The sequence below is a fragment of the Geospiza fortis genome, unplaced genomic scaffold (genome assembly GCF_000277835.1).
Source record: "Geospiza fortis unplaced genomic scaffold, GeoFor_1.0 scaffold40, whole genome shotgun sequence".
NCBI lineage: Eukaryota > Metazoa > Chordata > Aves > Passeriformes > Thraupidae > Geospiza > Geospiza fortis.
Window position 1 is genome coordinate 29,408,933 of NW_005054297.1, and position 14,432 is coordinate 29,423,364.

Sequence of the window (14,432 nt, forward strand, 5' to 3'; positions counted from 1 at the left end):
ACCCATAAGCTCTTGACTCCCTTATCATGCTCATTAAGACAGAGCTGCACACATTCCCTTTCCCCCATAACACATCATATTTGCTATTAAAGGATAGTACACTGATTATTTTAAGTAAATAACATTTGGTCCAAAACATCATAGTATTAATCCTGCCAATGTGTAAGTTCTGTCTTTTTTAAGAGGGACTGAAGCCACAACAAGTGTGAATTTTTAAGTTTAGCACTATAAATATGTCAGTGATTTAAAAAAGTATCTGACAGTCATGCTAAGTAAGTGAAGTTTTTTTTCAGGGGACTAAACTGAAAAAATACCTGACTCTCCATACAACTGTCTGACAAAGCACTACAAAGACTCTCAAAAACTAGCAATTCTTAAGTTAGATCTCCGCACTTATAAGCAGTATTTCTATGTTTTGCTAGAGTATCCATGTGGGAAAAACTGATTTACTTGCCCCTCCCACAAACAATTCATTTTACATTTCAAGATAAAATTTAGACCCATAATCCTGATTTACTTAACATGCTAACAGATGAGAGTAAGCTGAAATATCATACAGTAAATTAGGCATGATTCTGTTCTCAGGCCATGTTGAATATGATTATTTGATTTTTTTTCTGGCAAATAAAATAAAATGTGGGGTATTCAGAAGAAACAAATGAGAAATTCCCCTCCATAGGAACCTTCACCCATCCACATGAAGGTTCAAACGTACAAACCTGATATTGTTACCTCCAATTATTTTAAAAGTATTACCATACAGCAAATCCCTCTACATTAAAAGTATTTTAATGCAATTATTTTCCATCTTTTTAGATTTGCCATAATAATTAAGTTAATTTAGAGAAAATGTCTTGCCAAGAGCTTTTGGTTTTGCTTCATTCATTTGCAACACCATTTGATAAGTAGTGGTTATGCAACAAAAAATAACTGCTCGAGGCCAACCTCCTTAAAAGACAAAAGGTGAAAGAAACAGTTGTGCAGGCTCAATGAAAGAACTGAATTTCTGTGGCTGCTTTCAGAGTTGGCGTAATTGGCACGACCTGAGGGACAGATGGCTGTCTACTCAGATACAAATATCAAGTACGTCCCAATCAACCTAAAAAAACCCCAAACCAACAAAAAACAGCTGAAACACCTCATTCAACACTGTTTCACAAATGCAAGCAATCTAATAAGGAAAGCTGAAAGAACTTCAAAAGACATTCACATGACTGACAGAACTACAGAAAATTTTCATACCTGGACATGAAGGATATGCTTGTTACTGAACATTAGAGTATTTAATAAACGTACAAAGTCCAAGGTGGTAGTTAATAGGCCTGTTCAAGGCAGGAAGAACATAGAAAGATATTTTCCCTTGGAAAGAAAGGGAGAGAATGAAGAGAAGTTTCAATTTTTCCCTGAAGGGTTTTTAAAGATTGCTATCCGAAGCAGCTGGACCATACACTGACAATGCCTTCAGGGACTATGTAGAGACAGGCACAAGTTAAAACACAATATTCATGCAATATTCCCCAAGCTCACATTCTGCTTAAAGACTTTAAAAACAAAATCAAACTTTATTCCACAAACTTCTAGAAATGCCCAAATTCTACACTGAGATATTATCAGTAAAATAATAAACCTCAGTAAAATACATCTATCAAACTTCAGAGTTTTGACAGCAGTTTTACATACTAACTCTTTATGCCAATTTTGTCATTTTTAAGTAATGCTTAGACAGATCACCCAGTCATCTCCAATTCTTGATACAAAGAAGAGTCTTTCCATGTGTTCAAAAATAATGAGCTGTTTGACTGTGACAAGAAAGACCTTTTCCTCTAAAGCCTCCCTGCATCAAAATAACTTAAACACATTTTGGTCTTATACTCTGGGTTTTTTGTTTAGTTTTTCTTTAATTTTATTCCTTTCAGAAGAGGAAAATTCTATGAAGTGAGACTTCTATAATTGCTTGCTGGTAGCTCATTTCTGCATGCATGTTAATTTTCTAAAATAAAATATGCTATATTAATTGAATTCAAAGATTTTAAGGTGAAAGTCAAAGTTTACATTAAATAGGACTACAATTCACTTTCTCCATCAAATCCAGCTTTGAAAGTAGTATTGGTTGCCTATCATTATGTTGGAAGCTTCTGGTCTTACAGTACAGGCAAATTTCCAGACAGCACAGAACATTTAAGCATTTAAAGTTTCTTGGGATGCTGGTTTCCTGCCGATCTGCTGAATGGTCATTCCCACCTGCCATGCTGACTGTGGGACACAGGGAGATGTGCAGGGCTGTGTCTCTGCCAGACCTGACTGGGCTTCTACAGTGAGAGTCCTGTTTTTACTTCCAGTTTCTCTTCATTTTAGATTAACAATTTCACTGCAGTGCCAGGAATTGAGCTAGCAGCCAGAGTGCAAATCTCTTCAAAAAGGTAAACTGTGTAATGATATTACTTAAAAAATTGAGCGTCACACACAACCCTGTTTGAAAAACCTAGTGGTTTTCCTGCATTATATCAGAATAAATATCTATATATCCTTTTTAATGTAGTAGGTATCTTCCTTCAAACCTACGTAAAAATTTTTAGAGTTATTACAGAGAGAGTTTTTAAAAAATTTGCTCTCAAATCATGCCAATTTTACCTTATGCTCATCAAGAAGGAAGGAAAGGAAAACCTACATTTCACAGTTGCCATCAAGTTAGTTATATATTAACAGTAAAAGGAAAAGCATGAAATTCAACTAATGAACACCAAATTATGAAGTTGCTTAATTCCAACAGAAGCCTCCAGAGCACTGTATTTTTAGAAATCTGCCATGACAGCAGTAACTAAGCATACCCTCCAGGGCTTTGTAGAATGCCATAAAACATAATCCAGAAGGCTCTAATAAGCTACAGCATTAGAAGAGTTCTCTGATGGACATTTTAGGACATAGTAAATGCACAATCATTTTAAGATATCACAATTTTTCAAGTGCAAGATGCAGAAGTAACAAAAATTGTGGACTATTCTAATAAAATTTTATTCGCATTTTCCAGGGGACTAATAGAGGGAATAGGCCTTACAGGATCAATGAACAAATGGGCATAGATGTAATCAACATATTGACAATGTTTAAATTACGCAAATTCTCAGCCTCTTGCCCTTATTGCTACAGCTCCCCCTGGATGGTTTGAAGTGAGGTAGTCACACCATACCAGCCCTGCAATAGGCCATTTCTTTATGAGTCTAGTCCTTCAGTTCAAATAAAATGTACAGGTCAGTGAAAGCCAGAAGGCTGAACATGGGAAGGGTCACAAATTGTTTTCTCTCTTGGGAGAGTAATTACTATGCAAGAGAAATAAAAAAAGCGAGCCAGCATAGAATGGAATCACCCAGCTCACTGGGGCTGCAGACTATCAAAACGGTCAGGAAAATCCAAGGAAGAATAACTTACTAACTAACTAACTAAATAAGTAGAAAGCTAAATGACACATCCTCAAATAAGAGGGGGAAAAAAGGAGGCCTAGCATGCATATGGGAAGACTAACAGTTTAGTCAACACACTGGGATCCTGCCTACATATTACAGAATAATAGAATGGTAAGGGTGGGAAGGGATCTTAAAGACCATCCAGTCCCAACTACCTCTGCCATGGGCAGGGACACGTCCCACTAGACCACACTGCTCAAGGCCTTATAATGGCATTAAAAGAAAGACCTCTTCAACCATCAGAGTTTTACTTTTCCTGGAAAGGAACAATTTATTGCATTTCTGCAACCTAATAAAATTAAATTGTAAGCACATATATGTCTAAATTACTGGATGAGAAAAATGTCTAAGTAATTCCTAGCATAAGTCACACGCATTAGTTCTGACTTCTGGTTCTGCAAACGTACTTCTCTGGTTTAGAGGATAATTCTTTAACCATACTATCTACTACCTAAAATTAATAAAATATATATGAAGAAGATAGTGCTAAGCTTTCTAAACGTATTACAGCAAAGCTTCAGATCATTATAAACCTTAAGACATTTTATGCCCACAAGTCCTTTTTTCTCAATAAATAGACAAAGAATTTTTAAAAGCACACTGAATACAGCTTTTCAATGGATAACGTGAAAATATTACACTGCAAAAATAAACTGTTCTATCAAAAGCATTAAGCTGATTGGATTCCGAAGGTGCTGCCCATGTACCTCTAGGAACAGCTCAACACTGCTGAGAGGCAAAAAAACCCAAAACAGTGAGACCCTGCATTCAGAACTATCAAAGGCTGAAAACTGCAATAGAGATCTGAAGTGTGTGAGGAGCTCTGCTGAGAGCTGATGCCGTACCATCTGCTGAGGACATTTCTACAAAGCAATGCCAAAAGCTTGCTCCACAGAACTAGGTCCCACAGGCTCTCCCTGCTGACGCAAAGCTTCATCCAGGGCACAAAACTTGTCCAGCACCTACAGCAACATCACCCAACTTCAAGCACCATCAGGCCTGCTACTCCTCACTGCAATCTGTCATCTCCAGGGATTTGTAACTCAGTTCAGGATTGGTTATTTTAGCCAGTCACTGCTGAGCACTTGTACTTAACTGCAGTCCAGGATCAACCTCCAAACCACGCGGAAATACCCCTACAATTGAGTCAATGGGATGAAGGAGGAGGCTGCTCACAGTGGAACAATAAGGACAGGAGAAGTTTCCTGAGCTTCAGTCAGTGGTCTCAAGCAGACTTATTCAGCAACTTTCCAGTCACAGCATTTAAGGAGGAAAAATGCATCTAAAAGGATAGAAATAAACCAAGCTGCATCTTGAAAGAACTTTCTGATGGTTAAGACTCAAAATTTTTTTGTGTGCATTCTAAATAAACAAGGTTCTGTTCTTTTACTTATGTTGTCAGATATCTTCAGGAGGCTTCAAGCCAGATTACTCACAATGTGAATATTTTTTTCCATTAACTATTTTCAAACAATGTGCTTTTCTAACATAAGCATTTCCTAATACAGCATTCCCTTCATTGTTTTTTTACTAAAATGAATTCTTTCACTTTTCATATTTCAATGCTCATTAGTACAAACAATTTAATACATATGAAGTCACTTGATTTCAACAAGTTCATTCCTGGCTGGGGGGTGGGGTTTGTTGGGTTTTTTCTTTTTTTTTTTTCCTCCAAACTAGCTGGCAAATGTGAGTCAGGATGTACCCAGGGCAAATTCTCTCCTTGGTTCAATATATGAGTCATGGGAAGTGAAAATCCCTTCTTTTACCAGCCCTAGGGCAAGGATTTAAGGAATGAAACATCAACTAATCTTTTCTACCTTAACTAACAGTGGCCCAATGCAAGGCTTAGTGGGAGAAAAACATTGCCAGCAACTCTCAAGTCTCTTGGTCATGAGTATGTTGAAGCAAGCACAGGGAACAGCACAAAATGTCCATCCTGTATCCCGCTCTAAAAAGATTCTGTTCCATCTCTGTTGCAGTTCAAGGTGACACCATTTTGCTCTTAGCTGGAACAGCACCTCTAACAGTTTTGGCTGTTAAACTTTCCCTTGCAAAAGCCTCAGAACACAAAAGATTAACCCACAAGAGAGCAACACCATGAGAAACGAGACAAATAAAAACACAGTGAAATGAACGGTTTTAAATGGAACAGTGAAATGAACACCACCACACTGAGGAAAAGAAACTAACTAGTTGTTTTCCCAAGCTACTGGACTACAGTGCTCATAGTACTGTCAATAGTTACACTAACAACCACACATCTTTGAGAAGCTTAATATTTCAGGTCCCTCTCAGCACAGATGCAAGTGTTTTGCCCAAGACACAGATGAAAAAATGAAAGAAAATCTAAGCTGAATCTGTTTATACTAAGGCTACGTCAGAATGATTTCTCTTTTCCTCACTCGCAACTGTTATACCAAGAATAAACATCTTGTTTTGTCAAACTATAACCGATCATAGGTAGCTCCAAGCTTCTGAATCCAACAGCCAGAAAAATATTAGAAGAAGATCACATCATTTCACCTTTTGTTAGGGAAGGAAGACTAACCCCCCCAGTAAAACTTCAAAAGTTCTCTTGACAAGCGAGGCTGCATTAACATTTTCTCCATTTATAAACATTGTTAAAACATTATTTCTCAGTCCACACCCTCACTCTTCTTTCACCATCTCACACCTGTACGCAATCTAACTAAATGCAACTTCTACATGCAAACAAACCAAATGTGTGTATAAACCCATCTCCCCAAAATGCAGCTTCCAACATATTTCATTTTTTCAGTGGTCCTCTTCACAGATGCATAAGCATAACCAAGAGGTGAAGAATAAGCACCTGACAGAAGGCAGAAACCTTTAAGAGCAACCACACCACTGCAAAACAAATCAGTACAAAATCCAAAGGAACCTACTTAGCAATTCTCACTGTGGGAGCTATTGGAGGAAATAGTTCTAGCAGATGCTACACAAACTGAAGACATTTGCTATCCTTGCTTTTCAGAAAAACAGGAAGAGGCCCAAGCAGTAACTTGGGGTTAGAGGGCACCACCAAGATACTAATTAGATCAGCACAACATCTGTCTCATCTGTAAGTCAGGGATTAGTGCCCCTCTCCAAACACCTGCCTCCACAAAAGCAAGCCAAAAGATGGGGTCAGGCAGGGAAGCTGCCAAAAGAAACTTTAGCATTGTTTTTAATTGTGGTATCTCTGCACACTGATCATGTAATAAATCCTTCCTGGAAAAAGTCTGGTGTATACAGAACCCCTGTGAGGTGCAGCTTAAAACATCCAGACAAAACTGGCTTGATCTTCATTATGAATACCAAGCCAGACTTCTTTGCTTCTGCATCTCCAAGGTGGGATGTGGCTTTAATAATCGCTAAAAAATCTGAAACAAAAAAAAAAAAATGTTTCAAGAACAGCTCCTTAAACAGCCTCCCACAATCACAAGTTCTGTAAAATGCAGAACACTATGAGCAACCTGGCTGTAACATTCTGAAGTACCAACATATGCAGGCAAAAGGTCCTGTAGCAGGCCCAGCTTGTCAAACATAAGCCTCAGTGCTGTGAATTAGTAGGGGAATTTACATCATGAAGAAGCCTGTTCTGTTCCTCCACATTATTTTCAAATGACAATTCAGCACTTGGGATCACTCCTTTCCCTGGACTATTTACTCATGCCCTCAGGAAACAAAGATAATGCCTCCTGGGAAAAAGCTTTAATTGCAGCATGAACTGAACTGCTGGATTTTTAAACATGCTTTAAGTAAGGCAGCCTGATTCTGGCTTTTAACTGCTACACAAAGAGACCGACTCATGTAGTTAACAATCAATGTGGACAAGACACAGAGAGAAAACACATCTCTCAGCATGCCACCAGCTCTATATGGGAATGATCAAAGACATGCAACATGCAACAGAAATGGTACAATAGCTGACTCTTTTCCTCTGCTTTGTATGTTCTGACAAGAAGTTTTGTGATAGTCAGTAACTAGAAGTCCTTAAGAAAATCTGTATGTGTGCACATCAAGAAGAGTACAAACACCAAAAGGGCTAATTTGAACTCACAGACAGAACCTGTTATCATCTTGTAAAAATGCTCAGAGAGCTTTTCATTGAAAATGCCACCTTTCCACTATGTCAACAGAGAAGTTATTTTCAGCTAGTGAACATGCTTTTCCCTGAAATGCTGAAACATTTCCAGTCTCATCAGAAAAGCAAGGTAATGAAGAGAAGTACTTTTGAAGACTCATACCATCATCTGAAGAGAGCTCTCATATCAACAAGCCCAAATGTCAGGGGCAGGGCTTGGTTTGCAAGTAAGGTTCTGGTAATAACATTATTTCTGGAGCAGTTTTATATTGCAGAACTGCTCATATCAGAATAGCATATTTCTACATAGAAATAACATCACAAATTAATAACTACATGCCTATTACACTTTCATAATAATAGGTGTGTTTGTGTAAGTGAAAGTATATTTAAAGCAGTTCAGCATATTTTTGTAGACAATTCCTGGATACTCACCATGGAGTACATTAGGCAGATTCTGCAAGACATTCCAAGGAAGATATTCATCAGGATACGCCAGAGACCTGCTTGACCAATTATGTTCAAAATTCACAATGGCACTAGGCCCAAGGGCAAGGACAACAAAGACAACTCCTTCTTTCAGCTACTTGGCTATAATATGCAGCATGAACAACAACAAAAAGGATCCAAGAGCAAATCATTTGCATTCGACAAAACAGTGGCACCAGGGATTTTGGTGAACAAAGCAGGAGTTTTGGAATGTATTCGTTCAGTTCCTCAGCTGGCAATTTATGTGCTGGCAGAGTAAGCAGCCTTGTCTAAAACTCGTGTGAATGTACTAATAAGTTGAGTAATTTTACTAGGAAGTTCAGTTCCAACTCAGTGCAGAGTTAAACTAATCTGTTTCAGACAAATTAAACTCTACTGGAATAAGAGCCAATGCATTGTTACTACCAGTCTATAAAAATTAATTTAAGTCCAGTTGCGCCAGGTTAAGTCCATGCCTGGAAGCAGTAAAACCATATTCAACTAAGTCAAACTCCCTTTTCAATTCAAGACAGGGAAAAAAAGCATTTTTCTTTTGATTATTTTGATATAACTGTATAAAGAAATAGCTGAAGTTGACAACACTGTACATAAGACACCAATGCCTGAGATTCATTCAGAGCTACGCCTGAATAAAATAATGGCTGTAAAAATGTTCAGACGCTACCAGTAAATCTGCATTAATTCAAATGATTCTTTGAAGAAAGAACATAATTCTGAATAATCACGGGAAGAGTTGGCAGCGCTGCTGTACAATCACACCACATGGTCTCAAAAAAGCTCATTTGTTCATCTTGTTACCATATACTCCCATCGCAAATAAACTGATGAATAGATGCTTTCCCACTCCCATTAGAAGCAGAAAGAAAGACAGTTCCCAAAAAGTAGGAAAGAACCAGATCCACAGAACAGCAATGCTCCAATGAAAGATGCCCTGCTCCTTCTGAAGAGGAGCCTCTCCTCCCCCTGTCCTCTGCCCTAGCAAGGCCTCCTCGGGAGTGCTATGCCCTGTTCTGGGCTCCCCAGTTCAAGAAAGGCAAGCAGCAGAGGGCTATGGAGATAAGGAGGGGACTGGAATATCTCTCTCATGAGGAAAGGCTGAGGGAGCTGGACCAGTGCAGCCTGAAGAAGAGATGAGTTCACAAAAGACAGGGGACCTTATAAATACAAATACCTGAAGGGCAGGTGTCCAGAGGATGGAGCCAGACTCTTTACAATGAGGGCCAGCAAAAAGACAAGGGGCAACTGGCACAAACACAAAGCTCTATATAAATAAGAGAAAAAACTTCTTTCCTTTGAGGGTGACAGAGCACTGGAACAGACTGCCCAGGAAGGTCATCGACTCTCCTCCTCTGGAGATACTCCAGAGCCACCGGCACATTATCATATGCAACCTGCTCCAGGTGAACCTGCTTTAGCAGGGAATTGGACTAGATCTCCAGAGGTCCCTTCCAACCCCAACCATTCCTTGATTCCGTGATTCATGACCAATTTGCTCTTTTCTCCTGCTAAAAGTGCAGTACAGGATTACAGAAGTGCTCACAAATTAAGCTACCAATAAAAGCAGATGAAAACACAATGGCCTAAGTAGAAACCATTGCCTCATCTACTCAGATTATGCATTCCAGCTGTCATCACTCTTAAGTTATTACCTCAGGATAGCCTACATAATATAAAAGACACAAAAGCATGCTTCCTTTGAGTCCTTAAATGATGCTTTGCATCATGACTAGCATGCTTTCAGCAGCAAGTAGACAAAAAGTTTTCTCAAGCTCCAATAAGAACCTCCAAAGTTTTCCTGAGGTAACAGTAAGATAATAACAATGCCCTACTATGACCGACAGATAATTCCTATAGTAAAATCTGCATGTGTGGACATGTACATTTATACACATGAGAGATATAAACAAGAATGACAAGGGAGTATAAGAAAAAGCAAACCCATTCAGATAGACAAGTATTTTTCATTAAGTAGATTTACCTGAGACTCTAACTCCTCCAATTTACGCTTCCTGGCATGAAGAGCTTTACTTGGAAAAGCCCAGAAATAATTGGAAGTTCCAATTCTATCAGTGTCCACCATGCCATCATCAACAAGGCTCTGGAGGATCTCTTTCACTGACATCGAGGCTAATAAAAGCAAAAATGTAAAATCAGAACCGCATAGCAGCTGGACAATTATGAATATTGAATATGGGACAATATGAACTATGAATTTGGGCAATTATGAACACCACAAAGTACCATCTACAATCATCTGTATTCTCCTCCAGTGTCAGCTAGCTGGAAGATTTCACAAGGACAATATGCCCAAAGCTTCACTTGAAGGGATGAATCTCCCTGAAACCAGCAGTTTGCTTCTAAACGCTGCTATTCTGCACATCTGCTACCAGATGTTTGCAAAACACTGCTCAGGAGTGTTGCACAAAATACATGCACGTTACACTACAATAACATAACAGTGAGAGGTACCTGAGAAGTTGTCCTGCAATCTTAATTCTAACTTGGATTAACTTGTTTTAAGTTTCTTGATTGGGAGTGTAATTACATTTCACTTTGTAACGCTTAACAAAGCATTTCACAGCAGCAGAGGCACTAAAGCCATCTGTGTACAGACTCAGGAAAAACACATTCTGATTTTAATTATATTCACTTCCAATATAAAACATCATTTACACTCATAAGCATCAACATTTCTGAACACAACTGATCATTTCCTTTCAAACCTGTCGTATAATTCACCATTAAAAAAAATGGTACCTGTTCAACAAAGCTAAGTAGTTATGTTATCCTCAGGTGTTGCAGATATAAAGACTTTTGAGCTCAATTATGGATTTTGGTACCTGATGTTCAATTTCATGACTACAGGGGGTCTCATATCTTTTGGAAGCTATAGGCTGGATGTCAGGATGGGAGAAGGTTAATAATTTTTCTTTTCAGAGTAACTGGGGCTTGGGTTGTGTGGCTAAATGTCTTCATATGCAGAGACAGGATGAATTTGCACTATTCAAAGGTGTTAATGGCTTTAAAAACTCTAAACTCCAATTTACTGCAAATTACAACTAAACACACGCATTAACAAACTAACCAAGACAGCACCACATCTCTTCAGAATGCCTCTGTTAGCTGCTGACACAACTGAAAAACTCTGCTTTGTGATACTCACATCTGCAGTTCTCTCAGCAAGCTCATTTACTCTTGCAGTGCCACCAAGATATGCTGGAGACAGTGGTAACTACACAAACATTATGCTTTGCCTCCCTTTTGTCAATGAGCATGGAAGGAAAACTAATAAGGAACATACAAAACAATCCAAGAGCATAGATAAGTCCTCTTGGACCTATTCCTAAACCAATGGATCTCATCAGGAAGGCTTTTACAGAAAAGACAAGCCCCTTCCATTTATAGCTGTCAGCCATTTTTGGAGGAGAAAAGCTCAAGAGCACACTGCCCATGTATATTTGGACTAGCATTTTAAACAACTGTGATATTACAGCCAGATAGTTAATACCTGAGTGCAAACAGCGATTTCATACACTGAAAGTCACTGCAAGTCAGGCAGTTCAGAGCCTAAGCAAGCCCACATCCCATGTCACTTTTAACACTACAGCCCTGCCACTGACCAGTCTCCCATTCTAGCTATATTTTCCATTATTAAAATCACAAACCTATGATTGTAGCCAGGAAAATTTACACTGCAGGACCAGTCTCAAAAATTTATTACTTGCCCAAGAGAAATAACTTTTATAAACACTTACTAATCCCTTTTTCTTTTGGAGCAATCTTCTCTAGATCCTTCAACTGGAAGACATCTTTCTGTGCAAAACATAAAAGACATTTCAGTTCCAAACGACAACATCATCTAAGCCTGAGTGTTTTTTACACTAATTAATGCCAACAAAAGTAAACAAGAAATACGTTGTATGTTTTGGTTTTGCTTGGGAAATAGCCTGCATATCCCTCAACAGAACTGGAACATTCTGAGAATTAAATAATAAGGAAAAAAACTATTATTGTAACAAGCCCTGCTCTTTCCTTTGGCGATCTGAAGTCATCATATTTCATCTCAAGACAGAATATAAAGCCCTTAAATCCCAGGTTAGACTGTCAGCACAGATGCACCATATTGCTTCAGTACTCAAGTGTCACAGTATTTTTTCTAAGAGTAAAACATGGTGCATTACGTGTGCCACCAATACAATTGTAGCTCACCTTTTGGATCTGCAGGTTTCTCCTCCCCAGGGACCCTTTCCAACTCTGCTCTCAGTTTTTCTAACGTTCAGATTTCTTTCTCCTCTCATAAAATGCAGTGAGATACTTCCTAATTTCCTGCTGTCTTCTCTTATGGTAACAGACTCAAAATGAGAAGATGTCCATAAGTAGCACATGAAGAATTTAACACCACCTGTGCATCTTTATTCCTTGGCTCCATCTGGGGATGGGCCACCTAATCAGAAGTTAAATGAATGAAGTTTTGCCCCTGTAATTTTCACCCTGATGTCACAGGGTATCAGTGAAATGCCTGCCAGGATAGAGAGCTCAGCTACATCCACAATTAATCTCCTTTTAGGACCTGTTTTCCCACCAATGTAAATGCAGGACAATTACAAGTTACTTACTGTTTCAAAAAAAATCTCCATCATGCGGGCCCTCTTCTCTTCAAAACTCAGGCCTTTTTTCTTGGACTAGAACAGGGGAAAAAAGAAAAAAACTAACCAAGACATTCAGTCATCAGAATTAGTACATGCTCAGAATTCAAATCTATTTACCTGTAAGTTATATTTGACATCCTTTAAAATACCTTACCACGAAACACAGACTTCCAGATAAACTCCTCTGCAAATAACCTCTACACTAAGTTCATCTATTATATGGAGGGACCTACCTTTAAGTTTGGAGCCAGCCATTCATATAACCCAACCCAGCTCCAGCCTCAATACTCCTTGACACATACCAACCCCAAAATATGTATTTATACCAAACTCACACAAATGTTAATAACTCTTAAAAAGATAGGAGTGCCTTCTGTATGTTTTTTTTTTTAATTGCTTTCTATCTTGTGATATGCAGACAGTAGTGTGAGCCGTAGGCCATTCGGGTTTTTTTAAAGAGTTAAAGAGCATTTTGAGGTATGCCCTTCTTCAAAGGTCCAAACCAACTTAATAATTTCAAGGTCACATTTTAAAAACCATGCTGCTTTTATTTCTTTTCTCTCTGATTGTGTGACCAAGCATTAAATAACTTGGGTTGAGCTACAAGCAAAAGGCAGAAATGGCTATTCACAACCTGCTATCAACAACACACAACAGAGAAACAGTCTCCCCTGGTCACTTTCAGAGATGCTATTTTGATATGCCTCTTATAAAATTAGGATATAAAATATTTCACAGAGAATTGGGGCCTTATTAATAGTATTTAGCATAATCCTCAACAACCCAAAAGCAGCAGCCACAATTGGAATCTGAAGTTTCCCCTTGCCCCACTCTGATTCACACACCATGTGCAGCTACAAAAAAGGGAAAGGGGGATGGAAAGGGCCAAATACAACGTTGGCAGAAAAAGGTCTCATTTTAAAAAACAAACAAGGCATATTGCTGCCTATAAATCAGTGGGAATGGGCAGTCTAATAAGATACTTTGAGAAAGACTTGGTTATGTTTCCAAGTTTCCAACAGAAAGGAGTGAACACTATTTTTACTTTTTAATAGAAGCTTCTTTTTAAAAAAGAACATGATCAGACAGCGCATAACACTTAAAACACACACCAAGAGCAAAATGGCCAGACTGATTTACTTTTAAAAAACAAATGTAAAAGCTAGCTTATGCAGCTGCAGTAATACACAGATAGGAGCAGAAGCAATTTAATACTATATTTAACAAAGAGCACCATTACTATTTTTTATGTCCCCTCTCTCCTCTTTCAGCCATCGATACCCTAGGTCAGCATTGCTGCCTCCTTCGATGTCAGTATACTGCAGGATGAGAACCTGGAGCTGCCGTGAACATTCAAGCAGGAGCATGAACAGAAAGCAGACGGATTTAACTTCCACCTCCTGCTTTCTCCAAGAGCCCTGAAGACGCCAGGAGCAGCAGCAGGAACAAAACGCGTACGGCACGACGTGGAATGGAAGCGGCGCTTCTGGAACCACGTGCTTGTAGCTACGCCCCTCGGGTGTCAAGTTTCACACGGCCACTCCGGCAAACAGCAAAACAACGAAGCCAAGAGCACTCTCCGTGGAGGTTGTTGACTTTCACGTTAATTCCTACTTCACTGGCAGGCGTTCCCCACCACAAATATTAACCACACCACGAGCATCCCTTTCGCTGCCGCTCCCGCGGGCAAACGGAGGAATGCGGTGCTGTGAGCGCACTCGGGCACGCCTGCGATCCGCTCCG

General features: G+C 39.0%; 1 protein-coding gene across 1 annotated transcript in view; it reads right to left on the reverse strand.

Moving 5' to 3' along the window:
• Positions 1 to 12,717, reverse strand: part of MND1 (meiotic nuclear divisions 1) — a 39,116-nt gene extending 26,399 nt beyond the window's left edge. The window contains exons 1-3 of the mRNA XM_005415591.2: positions 12,657 to 12,717; positions 11,796 to 11,853; positions 10,019 to 10,167 (exon numbers count right to left, since the gene is read on the reverse strand). Coding sequence (XP_005415648.1) covers positions 10,019 to 10,167; positions 11,796 to 11,853; positions 12,657 to 12,680 — 231 coding nt within the window. The 5' untranslated portion in view covers positions 12,681 to 12,717. The remainder of the gene's footprint in view (positions 1 to 10,018; positions 10,168 to 11,795; positions 11,854 to 12,656) is intronic.
• Between the last annotated feature and the right edge of the window lie 1,715 nt (positions 12,718 to 14,432).